The sequence below is a fragment of the Hibiscus syriacus genome, unplaced genomic scaffold (assembly GCF_006381635.1).
Source record: "Hibiscus syriacus cultivar Baekdansim isolate YM2019G1 unplaced genomic scaffold, ASM638163v2 tig00003918_pilon, whole genome shotgun sequence".
In the NCBI taxonomy this organism is placed as follows: Eukaryota; Viridiplantae; Streptophyta; class Magnoliopsida; order Malvales; family Malvaceae; genus Hibiscus; species Hibiscus syriacus.
Window position 1 is genome coordinate 26,472 of NW_024061986.1, and position 26,012 is coordinate 52,483.

Consider the following 26,012-nt stretch of genomic DNA (forward strand, 5'->3'; position numbering starts at 1 on the left):
CAAAATTGCATGATGCAATCCAAGCAGAGAAACAAGCAACAGATCAGTCTGTACAAAACAAGAAGAACATCACTAAAGATGTTATAAACCATATATAAAGTATACTATTACATTTCATTGTTTAAAATATTTCTTCCTGTTGAGCCTATTTCTTTCACCTATAATTTCCATTTTCTTCTTTACAGTGCGAATCCCATAAGATACCCCCTGTTGAAAAAAATACTTCGGAAAGATGTCGAGAATTCTTTAAGAATTGACATCCTGCACCACCACAAAGGCAGAGAAGGAAATCAGAATCTGTACAAAACATAAATGCAACAAAACACAACGGCTCCCATTTACAGTATTGAGTCATTTACGGGTTTGAATTTTTTGTGGTCAAATCGGATTTGGTCGAATTTGAATTCAAGGTAACGAGTCAAGTTTCAGGTTAGGGTCAAAAGTAACAGGTGCACAATACATCTCCTTCAAAAGCTCAGAAGCAGAAGACAGACTTGGTTGCAATTGTGACATTATTAAATCAATGAAAGGGGAACTGATGATTTTGATGCCTGTACTGAAAAAACATTAGTAAACCAGTCAAAGAGATACCTTCAAACAGCCGATAAGAACTTCAGATCTTGCTAGATTTTGTCCAGAAAAATCCCTTCTTCCTGTTAGAATGACTCTCTGAAGGGGATCTACTTCCCTTTGATCCAAAGGAAAAATGTTTCTTCAGAAAAGGCTTGCCCAAGGAACTTTTCATGCTAGAACTGGAGGCCTTACCTTCATGTCCACTACTTTTCATACGATTAAACACAATAGGATCCACATCCATATCACTATCAATGACCCGGCTTCTCGATTTTTTGTTGATTTTAGCCTTAAAATCCATTTCAGCTTTAAATGCTTTCTGGGATAATTTATGTGTCTTCTTCTCCCCCAAAGTGCATATTGGACAAGCAGGGTCATACTTGTCAATTTCAGGAGTCATATTCTCCAAACATTCAGCATGGTAAACATGGCCACAAGTTAGTACAGAAACAACAGATAGATCATTGCTAATGATAATCTTCTGAGTGCTCCACAAAGATTTTTCTGATAAAAGCTTTGAACAAACACCACATGTTTGCAGGTCAACAGATGGTGACCCTAAGGTTCGGCCACTTGATTTGTTTATTCTCTCACGATGAAAACCCCATGTGTCGTTATCAAAAGACCACCTTTCTCTACGAGATGCAGTTAGTTCAGAAAAAGCAAGCATAGACCACCCATCAGAAGAACCGCCGCAAGAGCCCCTAGCTGATTCATTGCTCCATGAAGGCATTACAAGCCTTTCCTCACCAATCGAGTACCTATTAGGTGACTTTAATCCCAGAATTCTGTTATCAGAAACTTGACACAATAGATGATGTCCAGGAGACCTGAGAGGCCACTTTGTTATTGTTGAGCTGGAAGGATGCACATGACTTTTTGAAGACATAGGGGATGTTGCAAAGGAGGAAGCCGATGGCAAAGACAGTGACAACTTAGGAGATGGGTAAAAGGCTGCAGGGGATTCTACCGACTCCTTCGCCTGAAACAGAATCCAGATTTCTCAAAACAATGTGATATGAAAGAGATACATGAAACTGCCTCCTGAGGGGAAAGAGTTTTACCTTCTCTAAGTTCACATCAACAGAGATGTTTCTTGAAATAGATTGATCTGAATAATATATGTAAAGGAATGTTAGAACGATTCCAAGAGGACCTTTCTCAACCAACAAAATGATAGAATGGCAAGGCCAACATTAAACAGAAGACATTTTTTCCCATGAATGGAAAACAAGGAGACAAGTCAGAAAATCTCAGGTCCAATGCTCTCCGCCCTCTACCCAAAAGTAAAAGGAGGTCCTCTAGACTCCTTACATATCCTGTTCATAGAAATGTAGGAAAATTGTATTGCATCCATCCTTTAAAAGACTCCACATGACACCAAAAATTGATTTTTTTTTAAATATATATAAATACGTGGCATTTATATATATATATATATTAATGATCATTATTTTTTCTCAGGCAAGTTTATATACAAATGTCACAAGCCCACCACCAAGTTCAGTTACGAAACATTTAGTAGGCCAAGAAAATTAAAAGTACAGCCCGAATACAAAGCCCAACAAGGGAGGTCCACTCGTGCATAGGTCCAACAGTTTAGGGTTTTTGTGTTAACCCTTAAGTGGAACCAATGCCTAACCGTTAGATATGGCCCTCGATCTAAAGGTCCAGATTAATCCTATGATAAGGTAACTTAATCCTAAATGTTACCAGCTCCTGTGCCACAAGTCCTACGCTGTAAGATTGAGGAGCCATCAACAGTCTAGACCACTCTGATCTAGGGTTAGTGAAACCCCAACAGAGGTCTCTCACGCCACCAGTGCCCCTTTTGTCACATAAGATTTCACAATAAGTCACTACTGGTGGTCCTCCATCCACAAAAGCACCAAATCGACCCTCATTAACAAGCCATACAAGCATTAAACCCTAAACCCTAAACCCCAAAAATTGAATTAAAATGAAGCATTGACACACTGCTCACACAATTCATACAAGGCAAAATGACAAAGACCAGAAGAACGGCCTTGCAAAATTGGCCAATGTCCAACCAACATGACAAGATTAATTCAGTTGTGCATGCAACTACTTCACTAAAAAATGATTTTCAGGATATTACCAAATGACGTAACCTAGTATTTACCGTAAAAATGATCTGCATTTTGAGAATGGAAACTTAGAAAAAATTTCAGATTTTAAGTTAATTCATACAATAAATCTCCCTTCCATGACATGTAAGGGTTTGAGCTTGTTATTTTTCAGATGTTTTTGTCAGAACTCAGGAGTACCTTTCTTTATTTATATTCCTTATACTTTTTCATTCACTGCAAGCTATTATCTATCTAATTCAGTCATGCTCCCATATGGTATAGTGCCAACGGAAGAATAAGTTTAATATTCAAAATTAACTTCAACATTTCTGAATTCCATAAATTCACGCTAAGGCCAGCATCCTAGTAGTTTACCTGAAGCAGGAGTTCTCACCAGTCCAGCAGTTCCTTCTGAAGTTGGGGACTTTTGCCATGTACGAGAATGAAAACTCTCAGAAGAAATCCCATCCTCCGATGCACAAGCAGATTCATATTTGATCTCTGATCCATCATTCCGACTTACTGCATCTGAGAACCAACTTACAGAAGTGTCTTCGCCAGCCACACGCCCTCGGTTATCCCAACGAAAACTCCACGTCGGGGAATACCTTATATTCCTATGTAAAACATCACTACCTGATCCATTTACGATAGTTTTGTCTCTAGCGGCAACACAACAAGCAGCCCCCATGATCCACCGCAACATAAATTAATTCTCCAACAGTATTCAAACAACCATAATTCACATTATCCAGAAAACAAACTCAACCAATAATATCATCAGCAATATTGTAGAAGGAAAACCACTGGCTTCATACACCTTTGGTTACTAACACCAAAAAACAAAAACAGGGCATCAATATGGTTACCGATAGGTTATAAAATAAAACACTAATAAAATTCATAGCATCTGAATCTATCTAATCCTTAATTAAAGTTAAATTATATTACAAAACAGAAGGAATAGAAAAAAACGAAGCTGAAACTAACCAAAACACCAACCAAAAAGGAAGCTTAAATCAACCAAAATTAACTAAAAACACTTTCCCTTTTTTCCTCAAAGAAAAAGAAAATAATTACCATTTTGGATAGTAAAGTGAACTTCAATCAGTTAACAGCTAATAAGTAGAGAGACAAAGTGAAAGAGCTCAGAATAACACTCTTAATATGCCCACCAAACTCCTCAAAACTCAAGAGAAAGCCAAAGATAACATAGAAAATTGTTACCAAAATATTTAAAAAGAAAAGTCAGGGAAAACCAAGCATTGAGCAATTAGCTACCTTCTGGGGACTATATAAGAGTAAATTCAATTACAAAACAAAATATTAATAATTGGGGGGAAAATTAAAAACCCTAAATATAGTAAAACGAACAAAATCGGAATCACTATAAAGATGAAGAAGAGATCCGAAATAAATGCTAAAGTAACAGTTCCAGGTCAAGATATAACCACAGCAAAATTTATAAATTAAATCTAAATCTAAAACATCGATATTAAAGGAGTCAAAAATGGAAGTTGACGTTTTAATAAATAAAACTAGATTCTTGTGGTGCGTTAGATAGCCGGACCATCAAACAACTCTTCCAAATCGGAACCGGAGGTAATCGAACCGCACCTGACTGAGCTCCGATAGACTGCGGCGTATTTGCAACAGAGAGAAAGCAGAGTGTTTTAAAATAAGGCTGTTTGTGCTTCCTTGTGTGTGTTTGTATTTTCATGGGAGAAGGAGGGAAAAAGCAAAGTCGTTTAAGACGGCTTCTAGTCCTTATTTATCAGCCGTTGAACCACCTTTTGACGGAATCTATGCTCAGCTTAGGTATACTTTCCATGGTTTTCAGAATTGGACCGGTTAGTGAATTGGTCATACTATAGGTTCACGGATTCAATCGATCGAAAGAATCAGACGACGTCATAATTATTTAAAAAATTAAATAAAAATACAAAAAATATTTAATAAAAAATAATTTTTTATATCACAATTCATATTCAAAGCAAATCATAACATATATAAGTTAAAAATCATAAAATCAAGTGAAACAAAATGACTCAAATTAACTACAACATAATATTTAAGGTAAAACATATTAAATAATAAATATAATTATATAACTATAATTAAAAAATAAATTTAAGGCTAAAAAAATCATAACAAAATGATATTGTTTATTTTAATTTTTTTAAAAACAATCTCACATGGCTAAGAAACATAGAAGATCATCTCAACTAACTTCTATAAATAATATAGATAATTTGACATTCAAAATCATGGAGACTTTTTGTAAGTATTGAGTGAACTATTCTTTCACTTCAATCAATCACGAATTTTAGGCTTCAATTGAGCTTCTAAATTTTTTTTGAGTTCAAGCCTTTTCGAGTTCAAGTTTCAATATTATATTTCGAGTTCGAGTTAAATTTCATAATTTTTAGCTCGTGAGTTTGAATCGAGTTGAGCTTACTTTTAAATTTTTCAAGTTCGAGTCGAGCTCAGCAATACTCGAGTTCGACTTGGCTCGTTTAACAAACGACGTCGTTTGGTTTAATTTAAAAAAAAAAACAAAATTGGAGGTTTTTTCCGGTTTTTTCTGGGTTTCAGCCGGTCCGGTTTGAACGATTCAACGGTTTCGGTCGATTCACTAATAACGGTACAACCGGTTTAGATTGAACCGGACTAAGTAAAGATTTCTAGTTAAACCTGCCGATCTGATCCGATTTTCAAAACAATGATACTTTTGGATCAAGTGATTCTGATTCTCTTAATTGTTGGAATTGGGATAGTTAATTTCATAATTATTTACATACAAAAGCTAATAATTTGTGTGGTTAATCTGATAAAATTATTTCTTTAAAATGGAAGTAGGCAAGTAGCAATAGATCTAACAAACGGACACAGCACAAGTGGTCGGTTTCTTACGCGGAGTGCGTAGTACGCATCCCCCCACCCCCCGCTTTTTCACATCTCACGAAACGTTAAGTACCAAGTGAATCAATAAGTAAACAAAAAAAGGCACCATCGTGAATTATGATTTGCTAAACTACACGTTCAAATAGTAATTTACTGTTTAAATAGTAAATTATTATTCATAAAAATATTTTTATGCTTAATTTTAAATTAAAAGAATTTTGAATTATTTTTGTAAATTTTAAATAAATTCAATTAAGTCCAAATACATTTTGTAAATTTAATTCAAGTCCAAATACGTTTTGTAAATTCAATTCAAGTCCAAAAACCATTTTGCCTTAAATTGTTATATCGAAACATAGTTAAACAATCTCTCCCTTTTTGATATAACAAAACATTTGAAAAATTGTTTTTGGCAAAAACTCTCCCTTAATAAAATGTTTAATGAAAAAGATACTAGTTGTGCTTTAGGCCCAAATGAATATGGAAGAGTCTCATCTTGTTCCAGTGCCAAAGAGATTTGGGATAAGCTCCAAGTCACTCATGAAGGAACCAACGAAGTGAGGGAATCAAAGAAAAGTCTTCTCAACCATAGCTACGAGAACTTCAAGATGAAACCCGATGAAGACATCAAAGCTATGACGGATAGATTCTCTATGATTGTCAACGGTCTCAATGGATATGGAGAAGTAATCCCAAATGAGAAGCTTGTGAGGAAGATGATTTACTCTCTTCCAAAGGAGTGGCAATCAAAACGACGGCCATTATCGAAGCAAGAAACCTAAAGTCTCTCACTCTCGACGAGCTAATTGGTTCCCTTCTCACTCATGAGATGATGGTGAAGGAAGATGAAGAAAGGGAAGAGAAGAAAAACAAGAAGAAGAAGAAGAAGAATGAGGACGTAGGCATCAACGAAAGCTATCAAGATTCAAGTGATGAGGTGGGTGAAGACGATGATGAACAAAAAAAAGAGATGGTCAAGCTCTTGAAGGAACTCAAGAGATTCATGATTTCCAAGGAAGTGAAACATGAATCAACCAAGAAGAAGAGTCCCCCGGGTATGTTTTGATTGTCAAAGAAAGGGGCATGTCATGTATGAATGTCCTCTTCTAAAGAAAAAGGGGAAGAAGGCATTTGTTGCATCTTGGAGTGATGAAGATGATTCCAATGATGAAGATGAAGTAGTCAACCTATGCCTCATGACCACTCAAGAAGAATTCGAGGTATATTCTAACTCAAATGAATTTAATTCATTTACTTTTGATGAGTTATAAGATGCTTATAATAGGTTGTATTTGGGATTTAAGACCATGAATTCCAAATATACGAAATTAATTTCAAAACTCAAAATTGAAAATAAATCGATTTTGAAAGCTAGAGTTGATTTTGAAAATCAAAATGAAATTTTGAAAAATGATTTAGAACTTTCAAAAATCAAAATAAATGATTTAGAAAAGAAAAATTTTGAGTTAGAAGTTAAGCTTGAAAGCTTAACAAAAGAAAAAGAATTAATTTCTAAAAACAATCTATTATGTTTAAAAATGGCAAAATGCTCACATTGCCATTATCATGGTCATATGGAACATACTTGTCATTTGAAGAAAGGAAAACATTTTAAAATTAGGCAAGTATGGGTTCCAAAAGGAACAAGGGGCATTGTAACTAACGTTCAAGGATCCAAAGCAATTTGGATACCAAAATCTACTTAAATGTCTCTTGTAGGTGTGTGTGTAAGCAATTGTGATGAAAATGATGATATTCAAGATGTTCTAGCAACACATGAAAAAGGAATGGGTAACCTCTAAGCTTAATGCTTTTAATTTTGGTTATTTGGTTGCTCATTTGATTTTAAGCATGCATGAGTTTTGGTTTTAAATGATTATGCATCATTGTTTTAATCTCATGTATGTTGAAAAGATGATTATGATGAACATTTATTTTTGAGAATTTTTAGTTCATCATAATGAATTTTGGTCAAAATTGGTTTTAAATGCTAATGATATATCTCTAACAATTGATATCAAATTTCAAAATACTTTGATTTTATAAATTTTAATTTTGGCCTAAATTTGAATGTTTATGCATGTGGTCTAAATGAAAATGATATCTCTCTAGCAATTGATATCAAATTTTTAAAATTGCATAACATTTTTGAAAAACTTTATGCAAATGCACTTAATTTTAGTAATTGGTATTACTATCAAATTTCAACAATTGGTATTGCATAAAGTATTTTAGACTTGGATATATTGAATTTCATGTGCTACAAACATGTTTGTTATTCTTTTTAGAAATTCAATATTTTGTTTAAGTGTCAAGATCTTAAAAGCTTAATTTTGTTTGGAATACATTTATTGAGGGGGAGCTTTGATTTTTCAAATGATTTTTAAATGTAAAATTTACTACTTACTCTCCAAAGTTATTTTAAACTTCAAAGATCGAATTATTTTTGATATAACAAAAAGGGGAAGAAGTTTAGTTTGAAAAATTCAATTTCTTAATGAAAAAGGGGGAGTTTAACATTTTCATATGTTTTCCAATAACTAGTATCTTTTTCATTAAACATTTTTGTGCTCAATTTTAAATTAAAAGAACTTTGAATTATTTTTGTAAATTTTGAATAAATTCAATTAAGTCCAAATACATTTTGTAAATTTAATTCAAGTCCAAATACGTTTTGTAAATTCAATTCAAGTCCAAAAACCATTTTGCCTTAAATTGTTATATCGAAACATAGTTCAACAATCATGTACAATTGAGAGACTAAATTGAAAATGGTGAAATTTGTTTTCTAAAAGAGTAATTGAAGTTGTATAGATATTTTAAAGTGATTGAGGAGCATGTGATTCAAATTTGATAAAAACAAACTTAAAACGAAGGAGGAATTGAAGATACAAGAAAATTGGGTACAAAATCGCGTAACAATCAATTTATTAAGCTAGAGTCCAAAACCGTATCATTTTAATTTTCGGTTTTTCATTTATTCAAACTTTGAAAATTCAAAACTCAAAAATTGAATAAAAAATCAAGTTTACTCGAATAATTCAATTTGAATAACTCAAAAATGCAAAAAAAAAAAAAAAATGAAATTTTCAAATCAAATGGAATTTTACTTGCCCCTGATAAAATCATGCCTTCGTCTTTAATGGAGTCTGAGTATGTACATCATATTATATGTTTATTATGTTATTTCACATGAAAAGCTTGTTGAAGCTCTTATAAGTTATAATCAAGCAGATTTTGATATATGATAATGTCTGGTTTAACTTGGAAATGGTGATTTGCACAAGGGTTTTAGAGGCCTTCGATCTAAATCGGCATTTATAGCTTTTCTGCTGCTGATGTTTTCGATGAAGCTGGAGGTTCGCCCGGTGAATAAGAGCATCTCAAGGAAGAAATGAGGCCAAAACTATGGTAAGAGGTATTAGAGGCCGGACACACGCCGGAGTCCAGACTCTTCCGTCCCTACTACTTCCGCCACCAAAGAAAAGCACAAGAATAGGAGACCTTTTCTGAGTACTTGCGCCACTTTACAACCTCCCTCGGATCAGAGAACAATTGTTAGACTCAAAACTAAAGACAGCTGAAACAACGAGGTGCTGGTCCAGAGACACATCGCCAACCTGAACTTTCTTGGGGAATCAACTCAGGGCTTGATCGTCAACCTGATGATAACCATCATTAACAATATGGTGATGGCCTAGCCTCTTCTCATCAGGAACCTATTCCACATAGGGTTGTGCTGATCGACCCTCCTAATGACAGCAAACCTTCGTATGTCGCGACACAAAGCCTTCGCTAATCACATCCAGATCCAAATGAGGATGCGCAATACGAAAACGACCCCCCCCTCATGTTACCGTGCAGGTGTTGAGAACCCTCGTAACAAGGATAGCTAAGACCTATGGTCGACACATATCGGGTGAGAGCCCCATGGAGAAAGGTATAAACAGGTCTGTTTCATTGCCTTCAGGACTAGGAAAAAGGTCTGCTACTTTGCTCATTTTAATCTCCAGCTTCTAATGCCTCTGACCGACGTTCCAACCTATCTCTTCCTTCATAGGCTCTTGGCCTCCGTGAGAACCTCCATTCCCTCTTAAAGACATCAACAGTCATATTTCTTTCGGGGGCTGTCCGCTCTACCGTAAGAAACTTTCACTCCCTGAGAAAACAGAAAATAGAATTCCGAGTTTAGTACGAACCAAGAACATAAACTAAAACTGTGTCGCAGACACCTACTCATACGATTCGAAACAAAACTCAAAATCAAACTGAATTACAAGACTCCTGAGAAAATCGTACTTGAAAAATTGATCCAAGCATTTTCAATCCTTTGGCTCTTAGAGCCTGAACTTTCTTGGGTACATCAGGGTCTTCAAGTACCTGGATAACAAAAAGATAATAGCCAAAGATACCGAAATTTTCTTTGGTTTTTGGTATGAACCACAGAGATAAAGTTAAGAAAACTGTTTAGTACTTACAGCTAAGCAGACGTTAGATAAAGTTGTTTCGATATCAACCACATTGACCTTCCAAAGGGATTGAAGCATGGCATCCTTTCTATCTTCGAAGGTTCTCATTAAGCTTTCGTCTCCATTTTCTCCTTGGTTTGCTTTCTTAAGCTCTTCTTGTATCTGAATTAAATTAACGGCACCTACAAAAAGGAGATATACATGCACGTACTTGCCCGTTTTCATTTGAATATGGAAAAAGACCGTGAATGCCATCAAAAAAGATCCAACACCTTTAAATTGAGAACATTGTACCTGAAGCTGCGATCACTTGTGATTTCACACGGTGGCCTTTATCGCGCACCCATTCGGCTAAAAAGGGTACCTTCATATACTTTTCTTTGCCCAGTTCTCTCGCACCTTTCCTCCTGTAAACATATCCAATAGTACGTAGCATTTCCTCTCCAAAAGCTGAAAGTGTGGAAAAATATAAGTCCATGGCAATAGTTAATTTGTAAGAATCAAAATGAGATAGTAGTTATAATAAACTAATGGTAATGGTAGTAAGTAAGAAGCTTACCAGTTTTCAAAAGTCGTTGTGCTTCGGAATTTGCCCAAGTCGTAAACTCGTTGGTTTTACCATCAACGTGGGGCTGAAGTCTTTTTTTCAGTATTATGATAAGCATTTCTTCCCTTTCTTTCTGCAATGCCTGCAGGGGAGAAATAATACAAGAGTAATTTGAAAAGGAGCACATTTACAGGAGAATGAAACTCATTGAGAGTCGAGTCAAAAAAAAAACTCATTGAGAGGGTTTTACCGCAAGCTTTTCCTTAAGCTTTTGCAAACGACCTTCCTTATCTAGTGAACTATCTTCACTTTCAAGTTCAACTGAAGCCAAAGTAGCCATTTGTAGTTGCCCGACATATTCGTCGAAGTATTCACTTCCGAAAGCCATTCCGAACACGGCTGCAGGATCCAACATGGAGTCTCTGTCGCAGTAAAATGATGAAGTAAGCTTGAAGGAACGATCCCATTTTTTTATAGTCTGGGATGATTACAATGTTGTATCTGTTCAAAATCTTTCTTTTACTATTGACATCTACTCGAACCCAGATTCTCTAACGATTTGAAAATCACAATTAAAGGATATAAACTTACGGTTGGAATCCTGCCTTTCCATGTTTGTCGTATTCTTCACGTTTTGAAGGATCACTTAGAACCTGGTAAGCTTCAGAGAGTGCCTATATGCATATATAATGAAACACTGAAGATAATTACCATTAAATTATAGGAAATGAAGATTAAGAACATGATTTCACTACTATGTTTTTCGATAAGAGCAGTTTCAAAACGTTAAAACCCGATAGCTTACATGAAATTTCTCGTCAGCCCTTGGATCTCCGGGGTTTTTATCAGGGTGAACTTGCCTTGCCTGAAACACACCAGTTATCAAACAAATAACAAATTCAGAACATTTTCATTACCCAGTTTGAAATTTCAACGAACATCTGAACGGCAATTTTTACATCCAAAAAGAATCCAAATTAACAAAACTATAAATGAATCTTTTATTAAAAAAAAGGAACCCAGAAACGTAAACATGATGTAGATTAAAAAGAGAAACCTACTTTTCGGTAATAAGCCTTCTTGATCTCAGCGAAGGATGCATCAACATTGACACCCAATAGATCGTAATAAGAAGTATACTTCATCATTGTTATAATCTTCTCTTGGCACTGCTTTTAACATCATAATTTGAATAATAAAACAACAACAAGATCTATATAAACAACAACAACAATATTATAATTCAAATCAAGAATGAGATCATGAACAACAATCAATTCAGATATACATAAAAAATAAGGAAATTCAACAAGCAATGATGAATGGAACTTACATGTGAGATGAGGAGGTTAAGGAAGTGGAAGAAGGATAAAAACCCAGAGATCAGTCCTGATTATGGAAGGGAATATAACTTGTATAGTATGAAACCAAAAGAGATATAAGAAGGAAGAGTTTACGCGGGGGAAGATCACAGGGTGTTCAATGGTTACACGTGTAGGAATGTGAGAGACAGTAGATGTATAGAATGTTAAGTAAAGAATCTGTTGTTGTAACGTCCATCCCTGTTGGCTTCGTGTGGCAATGGACGGGAGAAACGACGGTGTAAAAAGCTCCAAAGGAAGCTTCCTCTCAATTTCCATCCACATAAGAAATCAATATGAAATATTAGGGGCCTGAACAATAATAATAAAGGGTAAACTAAGCATCAGTACATAAACTATTAGTTTTGATTCGTTTCAGTATCTAAACTTTTAATTTTTTTAAAATCATATCTAACGTTTAATTTTTGTTCCATTTTAATACCAACCATTAAAAATTTATCGGAACTTTTGCATGTGACATTTTTATGGGTAATTCACATAATTCATCACTTAACTATCTTCTCACTCCCATTTTGGTCATTAAAGTTTAAAAATTTTCAATTTAATTAATCAACTTTCAAATTTCTCATATTTTAATCACTAATTTATTCTATTAATAATATTTTGCGACCTGATTTTTTTCATTATTTTATTAATAAAATTAAAATGATAAATAAATTTGAAAGTTAGAGTGATTAAATTAGAAGTATTCTGAAAGTTAAATAATTAAATTAAAAAATAAACTTTAATGACAAAAATAGGAGTGAGAAGATAGTTTAGTGATTAATGATGTAATTTACCCATAAAAAAGTGCCAAGTTGTAACAGTACCGTTAAGTTTTTAACGACGGGATACTAAAATGAAACAAAAACTAAACGTTAGGTATAATCTTGAAAAAATAGAAAGTTTAGGTATTAATATTAACCAAAACTGGTAGTTTAGGTATTAAATGTATAATTTACCCAATAATAGATAATATATATATACATATACATATATCAGTTAAGATCCACTTACACTTAAGATAAAACTTTTAATTTTATACCTTGTTAGGATCATTGGATGAGAAAAAAATCAAAAGCCGAGATTAATTCTTTGTTTTTTTTCTAATGAATATGTTCTCATTTCATACTGTTAATCTCAACATAGGATTTCCTTAATCAAACGATCTTAAAAAATATAAAACTTTTTAATAGAAAATGATGAGTTTTGGAACATAAGAATAGTCGAGTGATCATTTTGTAATTTTTAATAGTTAAGGAACTTAACAAAACAATACTCTATAATCGGGGGAGGATTTGTGTACTTTATCTATTATATATTTATTTAATAATTTATTAAAAGATACTTTTATTTTTATATAACATTTAAATTATTTATAATTTCTTAAACATTTAATTATGTTTAATAAAAAATATAAATATTATTATTGCTTTTAAAAATATAATCTTTTAAATATTACAATAATAACATTATTGCACGAACCAAGTGACATCCGTAGAAAGGAGTTGTTGTTATTTCTAAGGACTCGGATTAGAGCACCATAGATACCGAGGGTGTGAACATTCAAAACCGAAAGATTGAGAGTTATCTTTAAACAAATACTACCTTATATTTATCTCAAATTAATAAAATAATAATAACATTATCAAATGAATTAAAGTAGAGTTATTTTACTTTTCAAGTTATTTGGAATGTAATGGCGAATTTACATCAATTTTAAGGTGAGGTCATGTTTATCATAAATTCTATTTTTTTTTGATTAATTATATATTTTATTGACCATATATAAACTTTTATGTTATATATATATATATATATACTCGCTAAAATAATATTTTATTCATTATATATTTTATTGATTATACCTACCATATATAAAATTTTATTATATACTCGCTAAAAAATATTTTAGATCTATCATCGGTGGTATATGAGAAAACAACATAGTGAATTTACGTTAATTTGGATTGATTATAAAAAAGTATATGCTCGAAATACTTTCAATTATTTAACGGTTGGTACTCAAATATCTATACAAATATTGTACTTGAACTTAAGATCTCTAAGAACAACAACCATCCCTTAATCACTAAAGATGTTTGGTTCGTACTTATTTACTAAATAATTTAGCTATATAAATTTAAATTTAACTATAGGATAACAATCAACCATTTGATTTGTTCATACTTATTTATTTAAATTAATTTAATAATCACAAACAAATTTTGATCATATTTTTTTATTTTTTATAGAAACATATAATTTTATTCAAAATAGGAAATATCTCAAATTACAATAAAGATTTACAATCACAATCGTAAATTAAGAATATAATAGGAAAATTTTTTATAATTATTGAAACAAAACTAGCAACTTAAGATCACATAAGGACCATACAATGAAAAATTAAAAATCTAACCAAGAAACTCAAACAAAGATAGATACAAACAGATCTGACCGCATCGACAAACGAACCATAAAAGGGAATCAAACTATCGAAAGATCACTGACAAACCGCAAATCAGACTGGAGCGACTTGAAAAGCTATCCACGAACGTAAATCGAGTATTCAAATCTAATATGAGGTCCAAAGCAGGGAAGATAAACAAGATATCAGAAAAATTCCATCTTGATCAGTCGTGACGATACCAAATTAACCCTTAAAATAAATAAAAAATGATCAATCAACTGAAAAACATGCCAAAAGACAGGAAAAAAATGTCATAAAGCATATGAAAACGTGTCATACATGTAAACTTATTGAAATAAAAAACAATAAAGATACAATATAAGAAAAGGAAAAGACAATAAAAAATACCATCGATTGGAAGCCAACATTTAAATTGGTGTCGCCGTTGATCAACAAAGATGAAAAAGGAAAAAAGATGAACAATTCAACAATGAAAGAAAACTAGGTTTTTTATGTGAGGAAAAAAAAACTACCTAACACATTATATACTTATTTATTAGGATAACTATATGTTTTAACAAACTTTTCTTATATTAATATTTATATAACAAAACTCTACTGTAATATTGAACCCTCTGTGCTAGGGTTTTTGCTGTCTTTTGGTTTTGCCATTTCTCTACCGTTGTGGCAGTATCTGAGTCATCTCAGCCTTCTAGCTTTGCTAGTCTTATTAATTATGGTTCGTTGCGGTTTATCCAATGGGAGAACTTGAGAGCGAGATAGAAAATTTGAATATGGGTAAAGAGGAGGATGAGATACTTGTGTTGCAGCAACCATCAATAGTTTCTACGATCTCTTTTGATCATTGCCTTGTGGGTCGTTTTCTTACGTCTACTATAGTGAATTTCCAGGCTATGTGAATGTGTGGCGCCCAATTGGAGGGATCGCAATCACGGATTTGGGAGAATGTCATTTCTTGTTTCGTTTATTCCATGATGAGGACGTGGATCGGATCGAACTGGATGGTCCGTGGTATATTAGTTCACATATACTTCTGTTGAGTCGTCTTAAAACTGACGATGATCCGATGGTAGTTGAACCTAATTGGGTTGATTTTTAGGTTATTGTAAATGATTTATCAATTGGCTACATATCAGAACAAGTGGCGAAGCAATTCGAAAACTTTATTGGTGCATATGTTGACTATGATGCAACCACAGTTTCTTTGGGGTATTAAGGTAGCATACAGGTAAGAGTCAGGCTAAACGTTAGCAAGCCGTTAAAAAGAAATAAGCTGATCGCATTGTCGTGTGAAGCTTTTGTTTACGCTTCTTTTCAATACAAAAAGTTACGTTTATTTTATTTTTTATATGGTAAATTGGAGCATGGAGAAAAAATTTATCCTAACTAGATTCTTAAGGAAAAGAAGGATTTGATCCATCAATGGGATATTTCGATTAGAGCTACGGTGCTAAGAAAGGGAGTTCAAATCAGTCTGTGGTTGCATAAGGATATCGAGAACTCGGGGAATCTGGTATTAAAAGAAGGCGGATTGAATTCTGGTTCATCCTCTAGTGTGAGCTCTAGAAGGTAGACAAAGGCATAGGTTGAACGAGTTTTCCCAACCAAGGGGGTGAGCATAAGCAGCATGGTGACATGGATGTAACAATGATTGATGTAGAGGAAGATAACCCTTTGAAGAAGTTAGATAGTGTTAAGAGGATGAAGAGTAATCCAGTTGCTCCGAGTACTCAAGATGAGAACCAGGATGAAACCACCAATATATAGGTAGGCTTGTGACAGGCCAGCCGAGAATAATGAAATCTTGAGCTAGAACATCTGGGGTTGAGAATGCCCAGGAGTGTTCGACGTCTATGGTGTATGTTGTAAGACATTAATCCCTCTACAATTTTCTTTATAGAGACGAAGCTACAAAATTCCCGTATGGAGAGAGTCTGAAAGTCTTATATGGTTTTTTACATGGCATTGAAGTTAAGGCATTTGGCTTGAAAATTAATGTGTGGTGTTGTTTTATAATCTTTTTCTGCTTCGCATATAGATGTAATGTTTACTGCTGATTCTGATAGATAATCTTAGAGATTGACTTGTTTTTATGGAGCTCCGGAGGAGAGCGGGAATCGTGGAATCTTCTGCTATCGTCTAGATGATAGTCCTGATATACCTTGGATTGTTGTGGGAGATTTGAAAAGAAAAGGGGGTGTTGCGGAGTTAAAGACAAATGGTGGCTTTTCGAGACGTGTTAGATGCATTTAATCTGGTTGATATTGGCCACACCGGTGCATGATACACATGGGAATGTGGATGACGAGTGGAAACCAATATTTGTGAAATCTTGGACAGGGGCTGCAAATGATCTACGGAAACACCTTTTTCCGAGCTACTCTCTTCAACATCTTAACCATGCATTCTTTGACCATTGTCCACTGCTTTTGGATACGATGTTTCATTAAGGCGAGAAGGTGGCATTTTCTAATTGAGGCTTCGTGGCTGATGGAGGAATTGTGTGAAGATGAAGTTCGACATTTATGGACTGAATCTGAGGGATTGGTGCCTGAGAAACTTAATCATGTTATCCATGGTTTGGATTTATGGTTTAAGAATATTTACCGGACTAAGCAATGTACTTTTATCGAGCTGCAGAAGAAGTTATCAGACTTGGTGGAATTACAGCCAAGGGACGAGATTTTGGGTGAGATTGTGAACACAAGATTACAACTCAATCTGTAGGCAGATAAGGAAGGCTATATTGAGAACAAAGGGATCTTGCTAACTGGTTGAAAAATGGAGATAAAAATATAGCATTTTCCACCAATTTGTTTCAATGTGGCAACATCATAATAGAATCCTATACTTGGAGGCAAACGACAGTTCAAAGATTCTGATATAAGAATGACGGAGGTGAACCGTAATTACTTCTAGTCCTTATTCATATCAAATTCGAGCCATGTTAATGATCGTATATTAAGAGAAATTGATTTACGGATTACACAAGATATGAATGACGGCTTGCTATGGCCGTTTACTTTTGAGGAGGTGCCAAGTGCTGTTATGTCTATGAGTCCGTTGAAAGCTGTTGGGGAGGATGGTCTGAGGGCTTTGTTTTACCAACGGTTTTAGAACTTGATAAGGATGGAGGTTGCTGACTTTTGTATTGGCCTGATTCAGGGTTGATTTGACATATGAATGATGAACGTAACACATAGTTCTTATCCCGAAAGTCGTTGCACCTAGTAAGTTGTCTAAATTTTGACCCATTAGCTTCTGTAACGTCATTTATAATATAGTTTCCAAGATACTGGTTAACCGAATACAGAACCTCCTCCATGTTGCATAGACAAAGCCTAAAGTGCATTTTTTCCGGGGCAGTTAATATCAGATAACATTATCACGATATACGAGTTGCTACATACTTTTGTGAACAAGCGTGGCGGCTGAAATGAGTTTTTTGTGCTGAAACTCGACATTTTTATGTTTGGCTTTTAAATTGTCAAATTTGACAAGTTGAAAAATTCATCTTGGTTGGTGGGCAACTTATTGGAAATTTCATCTTTGTTGGTAGCTAACTTATTGGAAATTTCATCTTAGTTGGTGTCCAACTTATTGGAAATTTCATCTTTGGTAGGTGGCTAACTTTGCACATGGGAATTTCATCTTTGGTCCCTAAAATATTAGGTTATTTATAAGTTTAGTCCTTAAAACTCAACAATAAATAGGTCTAAGTATTTCATTAGAAATCATCCCAAAACAAGTTCTCTCTTCCATTTGTTTTCTTCATTCTCTCACTTTGGGAATTCTAAAGAATTCCATTTGTTGTAATATTTTGTTGATACTGAAGTTATCATCCGGTGTGGTGCCCGAGCAGTTGACGATATTCTCGTCGAACCTCATAAATTTGGTGTGTTCTCTCCTTTATTGTTCTTTATTCGGTTTTTCCATTGTGTTTCAATATTCAATAGTTTGATGGGTTTATCCGCTGTGCAACCTTTGGTGGTTTTGATCTTGACATTTTAGGTCAATTTTGAAACTATGTTCGTGTGAGAAATAACTCGGTTTCCCCAACAATTGGTATCTAGAACTTCGATTGAGGTTATCCTGGTGGTCCCATTATTGAAAAGATACAGTTCGTGCTATTGAATATTGTTCGTTAGAATTAAAATGCCAAAATATGGATCAATTGATACATCAAGCTCTTCATCTGGATCGGTGAGGAGGTTGATCTCAAATGCAAACTTCTTGGTGGAGTTGTTCGATGGATCCGGTCATTTTGGCATGTGGCAAGGTGAGGTGTTAGACGCTTTATTCCAACAAGATCTCGACATCGCCATTAAGGAAGAAAAACCCGTAGATATGGAGGAGAAAGAATGAGGAACAATCAATCGTTTGGCGTGCAACACGATTCGATCTTGTCTTTCTAGGGAGTAGAAGTATGGCTATAAGAACGAGACTTCTGCAAGTAAGATGTGGAAAGCATTGGAGGAAAATGTCCTAAAGAAAAGCTCTCAGAATCGTCTCCACATGAAGAAAAGATTGTTCAGATTTGATTATCAACCAGACACCAGTATGAATGAACACATCGCTGCGTTTAATGAGCTAGTGGAAGACTTATTGGGCATGGATGAAACCTTCAAAGATGAAGATTTGGCTTTGATGTTGTTGTCAACTCTTCCAGATGAATTTGAGCACCTTGATACAACGTTACTTCATTGTAAGGATAATGTTACCTTTAAAGATGTAATTGATGCTTTGTATAGTTATGAGCTCAGGAAGAAAACCAAGAAGGAGAGCAAGTACGAAGGAGTGAAGGTCATGGTGGCAAGAGGTCACTCAAAAAGTCAAAAGCCAAAGTAGAGAGGGAGATCAAAGCCGAAGTCCAGACCGGGAAAAGATGAATGTGCCTTTTGTCATGAGAAAGGCCATTGGAAGAAAGATTGTCCGAAGCTGAAGAAGAAAGGAAAAGCTGCTCCAAATGCATGTGTTGCAGAGCATGATGCAAATGACTCTGACATATCATTGGTTGCTTCATCAACAACATCCCATTCAGATGAGTGGATATTATATTCGAGTTTTACCTATCATATGTCCCCTAATCGGGTGTGGTTCTTCGATTTAGTAGAACTAAATGTAGGAGTTGTTTATATGGGCAATGACAATGCCTGTAAAACTGTTGGGATAGGTTTAATTCGATTGAATAATCAAGATGGATCAACCAGAGTTCTGACTAATGTACGATACGTGCCCAGTTTGAAGAAAAATCTCATCTCGTTGGGAGCCTTGGAATCCAAAGGCTCAGTAGTCACTATGAGAGATAGAGTTTTAAAAGTCACATCTGGCACACTTGTGATGATGAAGGGCATCAGGAAAAATAATTTGTATTACTACCAAGGTAGTACAATTATTGGAGCAGTTGCAACAGCTTCCGGAGGTGATGATTTGGACACAACCCAATTGTGGCATATGCGGTTGAGACATGCTAGAGAGAAATCCTTGCAAATCCTGGCAAAGAAAGGATTGTTGAAAGGTGCAAAGGTGTTGAGTTAATCAATCGACGAATCGACCAAGAGGGGGTGAATTGACGATAAAAATTTTGGTGGAAGCTTTTTGCAGAAAATTGAAAATAATTGCACAACGATTTAGAGTGGTTCAACTTTCTCAACCAAAGTCTACGTCTACTACCTTAGCTATCCACATTAAGGATTTTCCAACAAATTCACTAATTTGTTCTTTCTTTTGAGGACAAAGAGTAACCTTATATCTCCCTCAAGAATTATACCCCAAATTCTTGAGAATACTCTCTCCCAAAGAGAAATACACAAATTTGAAAACTTACAAGAAAACCTCACAAGGTAAGATGTTTGTACAATTCTAGAACAAAGAAAGAACACTAAAAAATAAATACAATTGAGCACAATAAGTGTTCTTGAAAGCAAAATGAATATTGAATGAAAAATAGGCTTGAAATACTCAAACTTAAGGTTTGATGCTTTCTCTTTGATTCTTTTGCTTCTCTTCTTAATTGTTGTTGATAAATGGATCCTAAGCTTGTTTAAATACTCCTTGTATCACTTCTGAACGTTGGGGATCATTAGTGGAGTCAATAGAGCCGTTATGATGTGAAAACAATTCATAAAACAGTTAGGAGTGTATGGTGCATCGATGCATAGCCAAGGTGCATCGGTACACCATGTGTAAAATTCAAATATTTTGACCGTTGAAAAACTTAATGCATCGGTACATTAGGGGTGCATCGGTGCACTAATTACATTCGATGTTTCAAATGAGCATGGAGTGCATAAATGCATGGTCTGTGCATCGGTACACAAAATGCATTCGATATTCAAAATATTCAAGAGTGCATAGATGCATGGCTTGTGCATCGGTGCACAAAATGCATTTGAAATGGGTGTGCATCGATGCATCAATGTAGTGCATAAGTACATCACTTTGTAAATTTAATTTTTGGCTCAATTTTGGTTCGAAATACTTTGTGAAAATTGTTTCAAAAATAGTTTAAGTTTAAAACACAATTTTACACTTTAGTAAGGATTGAAATGATCATTTAAAGACTTGGAGTAATATTTGGATATTCGAATAATTTAATCGAATATACTTTAAAAATGATTTGTAAAAGCTTAAAATACATTTAAACTTAATTTGTTATATGGAAACATCAAAATGTTTTCAACAAAAGACTTGCAAATTGAACTTTAGCGAGCATTGTGTTATGGGAAAGCAGAAGAGAGTAAAGTTTGGCACCACTATACATAATACAAAATGTATTATTGATTATATTCACTCAGACGTATGGGGTCCTTCAAAGACACATTCTTTGAGAGGAAACCATTATTTTGTAACTTTTGTAGATGACCTTTCCAAAAGAGTTTGGGAGTATCCAATGAAGTCTAAAGATCAAGTGCTTCGAATTTTCCTTAAATGGAAAAATATGATCGAGAACCAGACTGGTAGAAAGATCAAACGTCTTAGGACAGACAATGGAGGGGAATATAAAAGTGACCAATTCTTTGACGTTTGCCATGAGTATGGTATTGTTCGACACTTCACTGTTAGAAATACACCACAACAGAATGGGGTGACATAGAGTATGAATCAAATATTATTGGAGAAAGTTCGATGTATGTTGTCTAATGTTGGGTTAAGTAAGGCATTTTGGGCTGAGAATGTGACATATGATGGCCATCTCATCAATCGTCTGCCATCATTAGCGATAGGAGGAAAAACACCATTAGAGGTATGGTCTGGAAAACCTGCTACTGATTATGATTCCTTACATGTATTTGGATCCACTACTTATTATCATGTGAAGGAATCTAAGCTTGATCTGAGAGTAAAAAATGCTCTCTTTATTGGAATCATTCATGGAGTGAAGGGATTCCGCCTTTGGTGTTTAGACACCAAGAAGATAATTTGTAGCAGAGATGTTACCTTTGATAAATCTGCCCTAGTAAAAAAGGTAACAAATGAAGTTGTCTAGACAAGTAGTACTCCGCAGCAGGTGGAGCATACTCCAAAACAGGTGGAGTTTCAGCAGACGATGATCCTAGAAGTTGATGCAGCTGATTCTTCAACTCCAATAGAAGAATCAGAAGATGAAGAGGTTCAAACCCAAAAACCATTGGATACACCAGAACCACTTGCATTTACAAGGCCAAGGAGAGAAATTCGTAGACCTGCTCAATTTGTTGATATGGTGGCCTATGCTCTTCCCGTTGATGATGATGATATCCCTATCACTTACCAAGAAGCAATACAAAGCTTGGAAAGTAATAAGTGGAAAAGTGCCATGGATGAAGAAATACAATCTCTCCAAAAGAACAACACTTGGAAACTGACACAATTACCGAAAGATAAAAGAGCAATTGGATGCAAGTGAGTATTTGCAAGAAAGATGGATCTCATAGCAAGAAAGATGTTCGCTGCAAGACAAAGCTCAATTGGTTATTTTGACGTACTTCACACCAAGAACATTCAGAGATATTGGTTATAATTTGGGCGTTATGGTATACGCATAACATATATTACTATCAAGGAAAAGTTATGCGAAAGGAGGAAAATTATCACCTTAATTCGATCTTAGTGCAGAGACTTCACTGCTGCTAACGTTGGAATCAGGTCTCCCTCGGTAATTCATCTTGTGTGGTGGCAGGCTTCGCCCTCCTCATTCGTGAAGGACAATTTTGATGCTCGTTATTTACATATGCACAGCAAGAGGCATGGTCAAATGTTGTTATTAGAGGTGAAAATGGTCTTATAATGGGTGCTTGTAAGAAGTGGATTCGGTGTGTTACCTTTGCATTTATGGCGGAAGCTCAAGCTTTTGTTAACGCGATCTCTCTGGCTGAAGACTTGGGTTTCTCGAACTGGTGGTTGAAGGTGATTCCAGATCAATCATCACCAAGGCGTCATCTCTGGAGACTGATTTCTTTGAAATTAGTGCGCTTGTCTGGGAATTGAACAACAGGGTCAGTTTACTCCGTGCATGTGAGTTCCGAGTTGTACCTCATATGGGCTAAGGCGGCGACACACATCCTCCTTGCAGAAACAGAGTATGGAACTGGAACTACCAACCATTTTTAGGTTGAAGAAACGCCGTGACAATTGGAAGATTAGGTGGTTGCCGACCAAAGATGGCTAAATCCGCCTTGACAACTGCCGGATGTGAGGGTTTTCAGTTTGTGAAGGTTCCAGCTTCTTTCTCCTCCTCCTTGTTGCTCGTATCAGTGCTCCTCTTTTCATTTGCAAGGAAGCCGAATGGCCGACCTCAGTTTCAATTTGGTTTTGTTTGATTTTTCTTGGAGTTTCCTTTTTGTAGCTGTAGTTTTAGTTGTTGTCGATGTTCGTCACTTTTGTTCATAACTCCTGGGGTGTTTTTCGGTTGTGTGGACACGTTTTCGTAATGGTTAAATTACACACTTAATCACTGAACTTTACTCTCTCTCCTAAATCACTTATTGTACTTTTAATTTTTTAATTTTATCACTAAACTTTACACATTGAACTTTTTTGGTCATTGACCGTTTACTCAGTAACGACGTCCTCACGTGACTTATTTTAATAATAAAACATACCACACGTTTACTCAATGAACTTTACTTTCTCTCATATTTCACTCACTGTACTTTTAATTTTTTTCAATTTTAATTTAACGGCATTAAAAATTTAACGGTTAAGTGACAAAAAAAGTTTAATGTCTAAAGTTTAGTGAGAAAATTAAAAAAATTAAAAGTACGGTGAGTGAAATAGGAAAGAAGTAAAGTTTAGTGATAATCATGTAATTTACCCTTTCTTAATAAAGGTATCAGCTTTTCATGATTAAAAAAAATATTTATATAACCAAAGGTGACATTAAAATATTAAGATAAAATGATGAATTTAAATTAATATAAAATTCAAATAAAAAGTTAATTTAAACCAATTTTGAAATCATAAATAAAATAGACTAAATTAAAAGGATTTTTCCTTATAAAATATATATGTAATATAGGAATTAAATCCATAAAAGATTCCCAGTAATAAGGGGGAACTCTTTGTATATTTCTACATATTCGTTTTCGTGTAGTGTACTTTGCTGAATTTTACAACAAAAACACCTTTTTTTTCTATTATATTATCCGCTACAGTCTTCGAAGATCGAATAAAAAATTCTGGTCAGAGGAATTTACTCCCGTTCAATCTTCTTCGTGACTCGTGACGCAGAGACACGATTATTATTTACTCAGTAAGTACTCCAAATTTGTTTTATTCGTAACAAAATTGAATTCGAAGTAAAAGAGGGAGACGAATTTCAAGCACTTCGAATTTGGACTCTTCTCTTTTGACTTTTTATTGTTTTGTTGACTTTCCTTCTTGTTTTTATAAGGCGCGCGAGTACTTTTATCGTTTCACCTGGAAATCTGATTACTGGCGGCGCCGCCGTCTTGCTTCTTCTCGCAGGAGCGTTGATGTCTGGTCCACTCGATCGATTCGCTGGGCCTTGTGAGTTTAAAAATTTTTGGTTCTTGAACTTATTTTATTGTTTCTGCTGTATCATTTCAGGTTCAGTTTGGTTGCTTAGAAATCCCTCCTGGTAGTGTAGACAAAAAAGAAACGGAATCGATTCTTGTTTAGGTTTTCAGATAACATTGGAAAATTTGGTCATTATTTTCATTTATTTATTTATTTTTGTGTCTTACTTTGGTATTTTTTTTTACCTTGCATTGTTGATTTTTTTTTGGTTTTGGGGTTTCTGAAGAATTTTCAGAGATAAATGAGATGAAAAAAAGGATTACAATTTGATTTTTGCTTTGAACTCTTTCTTATTATTTCTTCATCTAAAAACAATACTTGTTTGTAAATGCAATTCTCTGGTATATGTTATGAGGCAGGCTTGGAAGGGATTTCGGGTAGTGATGAGAGGAGAGAGAGAAATTCTGGTTTCGAGAACTCAGAGGATGAAAGGCGTTCAAAAATTGCATCCTTGAAAAAGAAAGCTCTAAATGCATCTACTAGATTCAAACATTCTCTCAGAAGGAGTAGAAGGAAAAGTGGTGGCCGTGTGAACTCTGTATCCATCGAGGATATTCTTGATTTTGGGGAGCTGCAGGCAGTCGACCAATTTCGACAAGCATTGATTATGGAAGATTTGCTTCCTGAAAAGCATGATGACTATCACATGATGTTGAGGTGCTCTCCTCTTACTTTTTTTCTCATATTTCTACATGTAGTTGTTTATCATTATTCTTTTTGATACTATGATCCAAGTTTTATTGGTTTTGTTCTATTGTCCAATCAGCTGTGAACAAACTAGCTATAAGCACTCTATATATGCTATTTTGTTATTTCTGTGATGGTTCCTGAATGTTATTTGATTTGTTAAAATTTTAACTTGAATCTAATTGGCTTTATTAAGAAAAACATAAGAAGAATTCTGAGTTCATTTATCATGCCCTTTGTTTAGCTTGTAGAACACAATTTATTTGCTTTCCTCTTGCTGATGTATATTTTGTTTGGCTTCGATGCTGTTTCTGCTGCTATCCTCTCTTTTAGTTGCTTTGCCTACTTCTAGTGATGCAACATGTAATAATCAGTTCTAGTTTACTTTTATCTAGGTTCTTGAAAGCAAGGAAGTTTGATATAGATAAAGCTAAACACATGTGGGCAGATATGCTCCAATGGAGGAAGGAGTTTGGTGTTGACACCATCAGGGAGGTAATTACTTTTAATTGTTTGCCTGAGGTAGTATTGGTTGTAATCAATGTTTTTCATAGCATTTTAACCGTTTTTGCAGGATTTTGAGTTTACAGAGTTGGATGAGGTTTTAAGGTATTACCCTCATGGTTATCATGGTGTTGACAAGGAGGGAAGGCCTGTGTATATTGAAAGATTGGGAAAAGTTGATCCCAACAAACTCTTGCAAGTTACAACCTTGGATCGGTATGTAAAATACCATGTCCGGGAATTTGAGAATGCCTTCAGTGTAAAGTTTCCTGCTTGTACAATTGCTGCAAGGAGGCACATTGATTCAAGCACCACAATTTTAGATGTCTATGGTGTGGTATGTTCTTTGTGGTCATTCATTGCATTGTTAATACATAAATATTTGGCTGCTATGCAGTAGCTAAGCGATAATTATTTTTTCTT

General features: G+C 34.7%; 2 protein-coding genes and 1 pseudogene across 5 annotated transcripts; 1 reads left to right on the forward strand and 2 right to left on the reverse strand.

The window, feature by feature from the left end:
- LOC120184622 lies at positions 1-10,319 on the reverse strand. 2 transcript variants are annotated; one of them, XM_039189046.1, is made up of 6 exons: positions 10,309-10,319; positions 4,281-4,360; positions 3,039-3,492; positions 1,638-1,684; positions 592-1,555; positions 1-261 (listed from the first exon to the last, which is right to left on the reverse strand). In XM_039189046.1, the coding sequence occupies exons 3-5, from the start codon at positions 3,367-3,369 to the stop codon at positions 614-616; spliced, it is 1,320 nt and encodes a 439-aa protein (XP_039044977.1). In that variant the 5' UTR covers positions 3,370-3,492; positions 4,281-4,360; positions 10,309-10,319; the 3' UTR covers positions 1-261; positions 592-613. The 2 variants fall into 2 exon arrangements, with proteins under 2 accessions (XP_039044977.1, XP_039044969.1); XM_039189038.1 differs by lacking the exon at positions 10,309-10,319 and having other exon boundaries at positions 4,281-4,420.
- On the reverse strand, positions 8,700-25,050 carry LOC120184639 (chaperone protein dnaJ 10-like). 3 transcript variants are annotated; one of them, XM_039189068.1, is made up of 10 exons: positions 25,045-25,050; positions 11,645-11,752; positions 11,389-11,448; positions 11,175-11,257; positions 10,834-11,005; positions 10,596-10,725; positions 10,331-10,486; positions 10,046-10,218; positions 9,867-9,947; positions 8,700-9,726 (listed from the first exon to the last, which is right to left on the reverse strand). In XM_039189068.1, the coding sequence occupies exons 2-10, from the start codon at positions 11,729-11,731 to the stop codon at positions 9,670-9,672; spliced, it is 999 nt and encodes a 332-aa protein (XP_039044999.1). In that variant the 5' UTR covers positions 11,732-11,752; positions 25,045-25,050; the 3' UTR covers positions 8,700-9,669. The 3 variants fall into 3 exon arrangements, with proteins under 3 accessions (XP_039044999.1, XP_039044987.1, XP_039044992.1); XM_039189056.1 differs by lacking the exon at positions 25,045-25,050 and adding an exon at positions 11,917-12,005 and having other exon boundaries at positions 11,645-11,796; XM_039189061.1 differs by lacking the exon at positions 25,045-25,050 and adding an exon at positions 11,917-12,003.
- The window catches only part of LOC120184612, a 5,122-nt pseudogene continuing 3,121 nt past the window's right edge, over positions 24,012-26,012 (forward strand).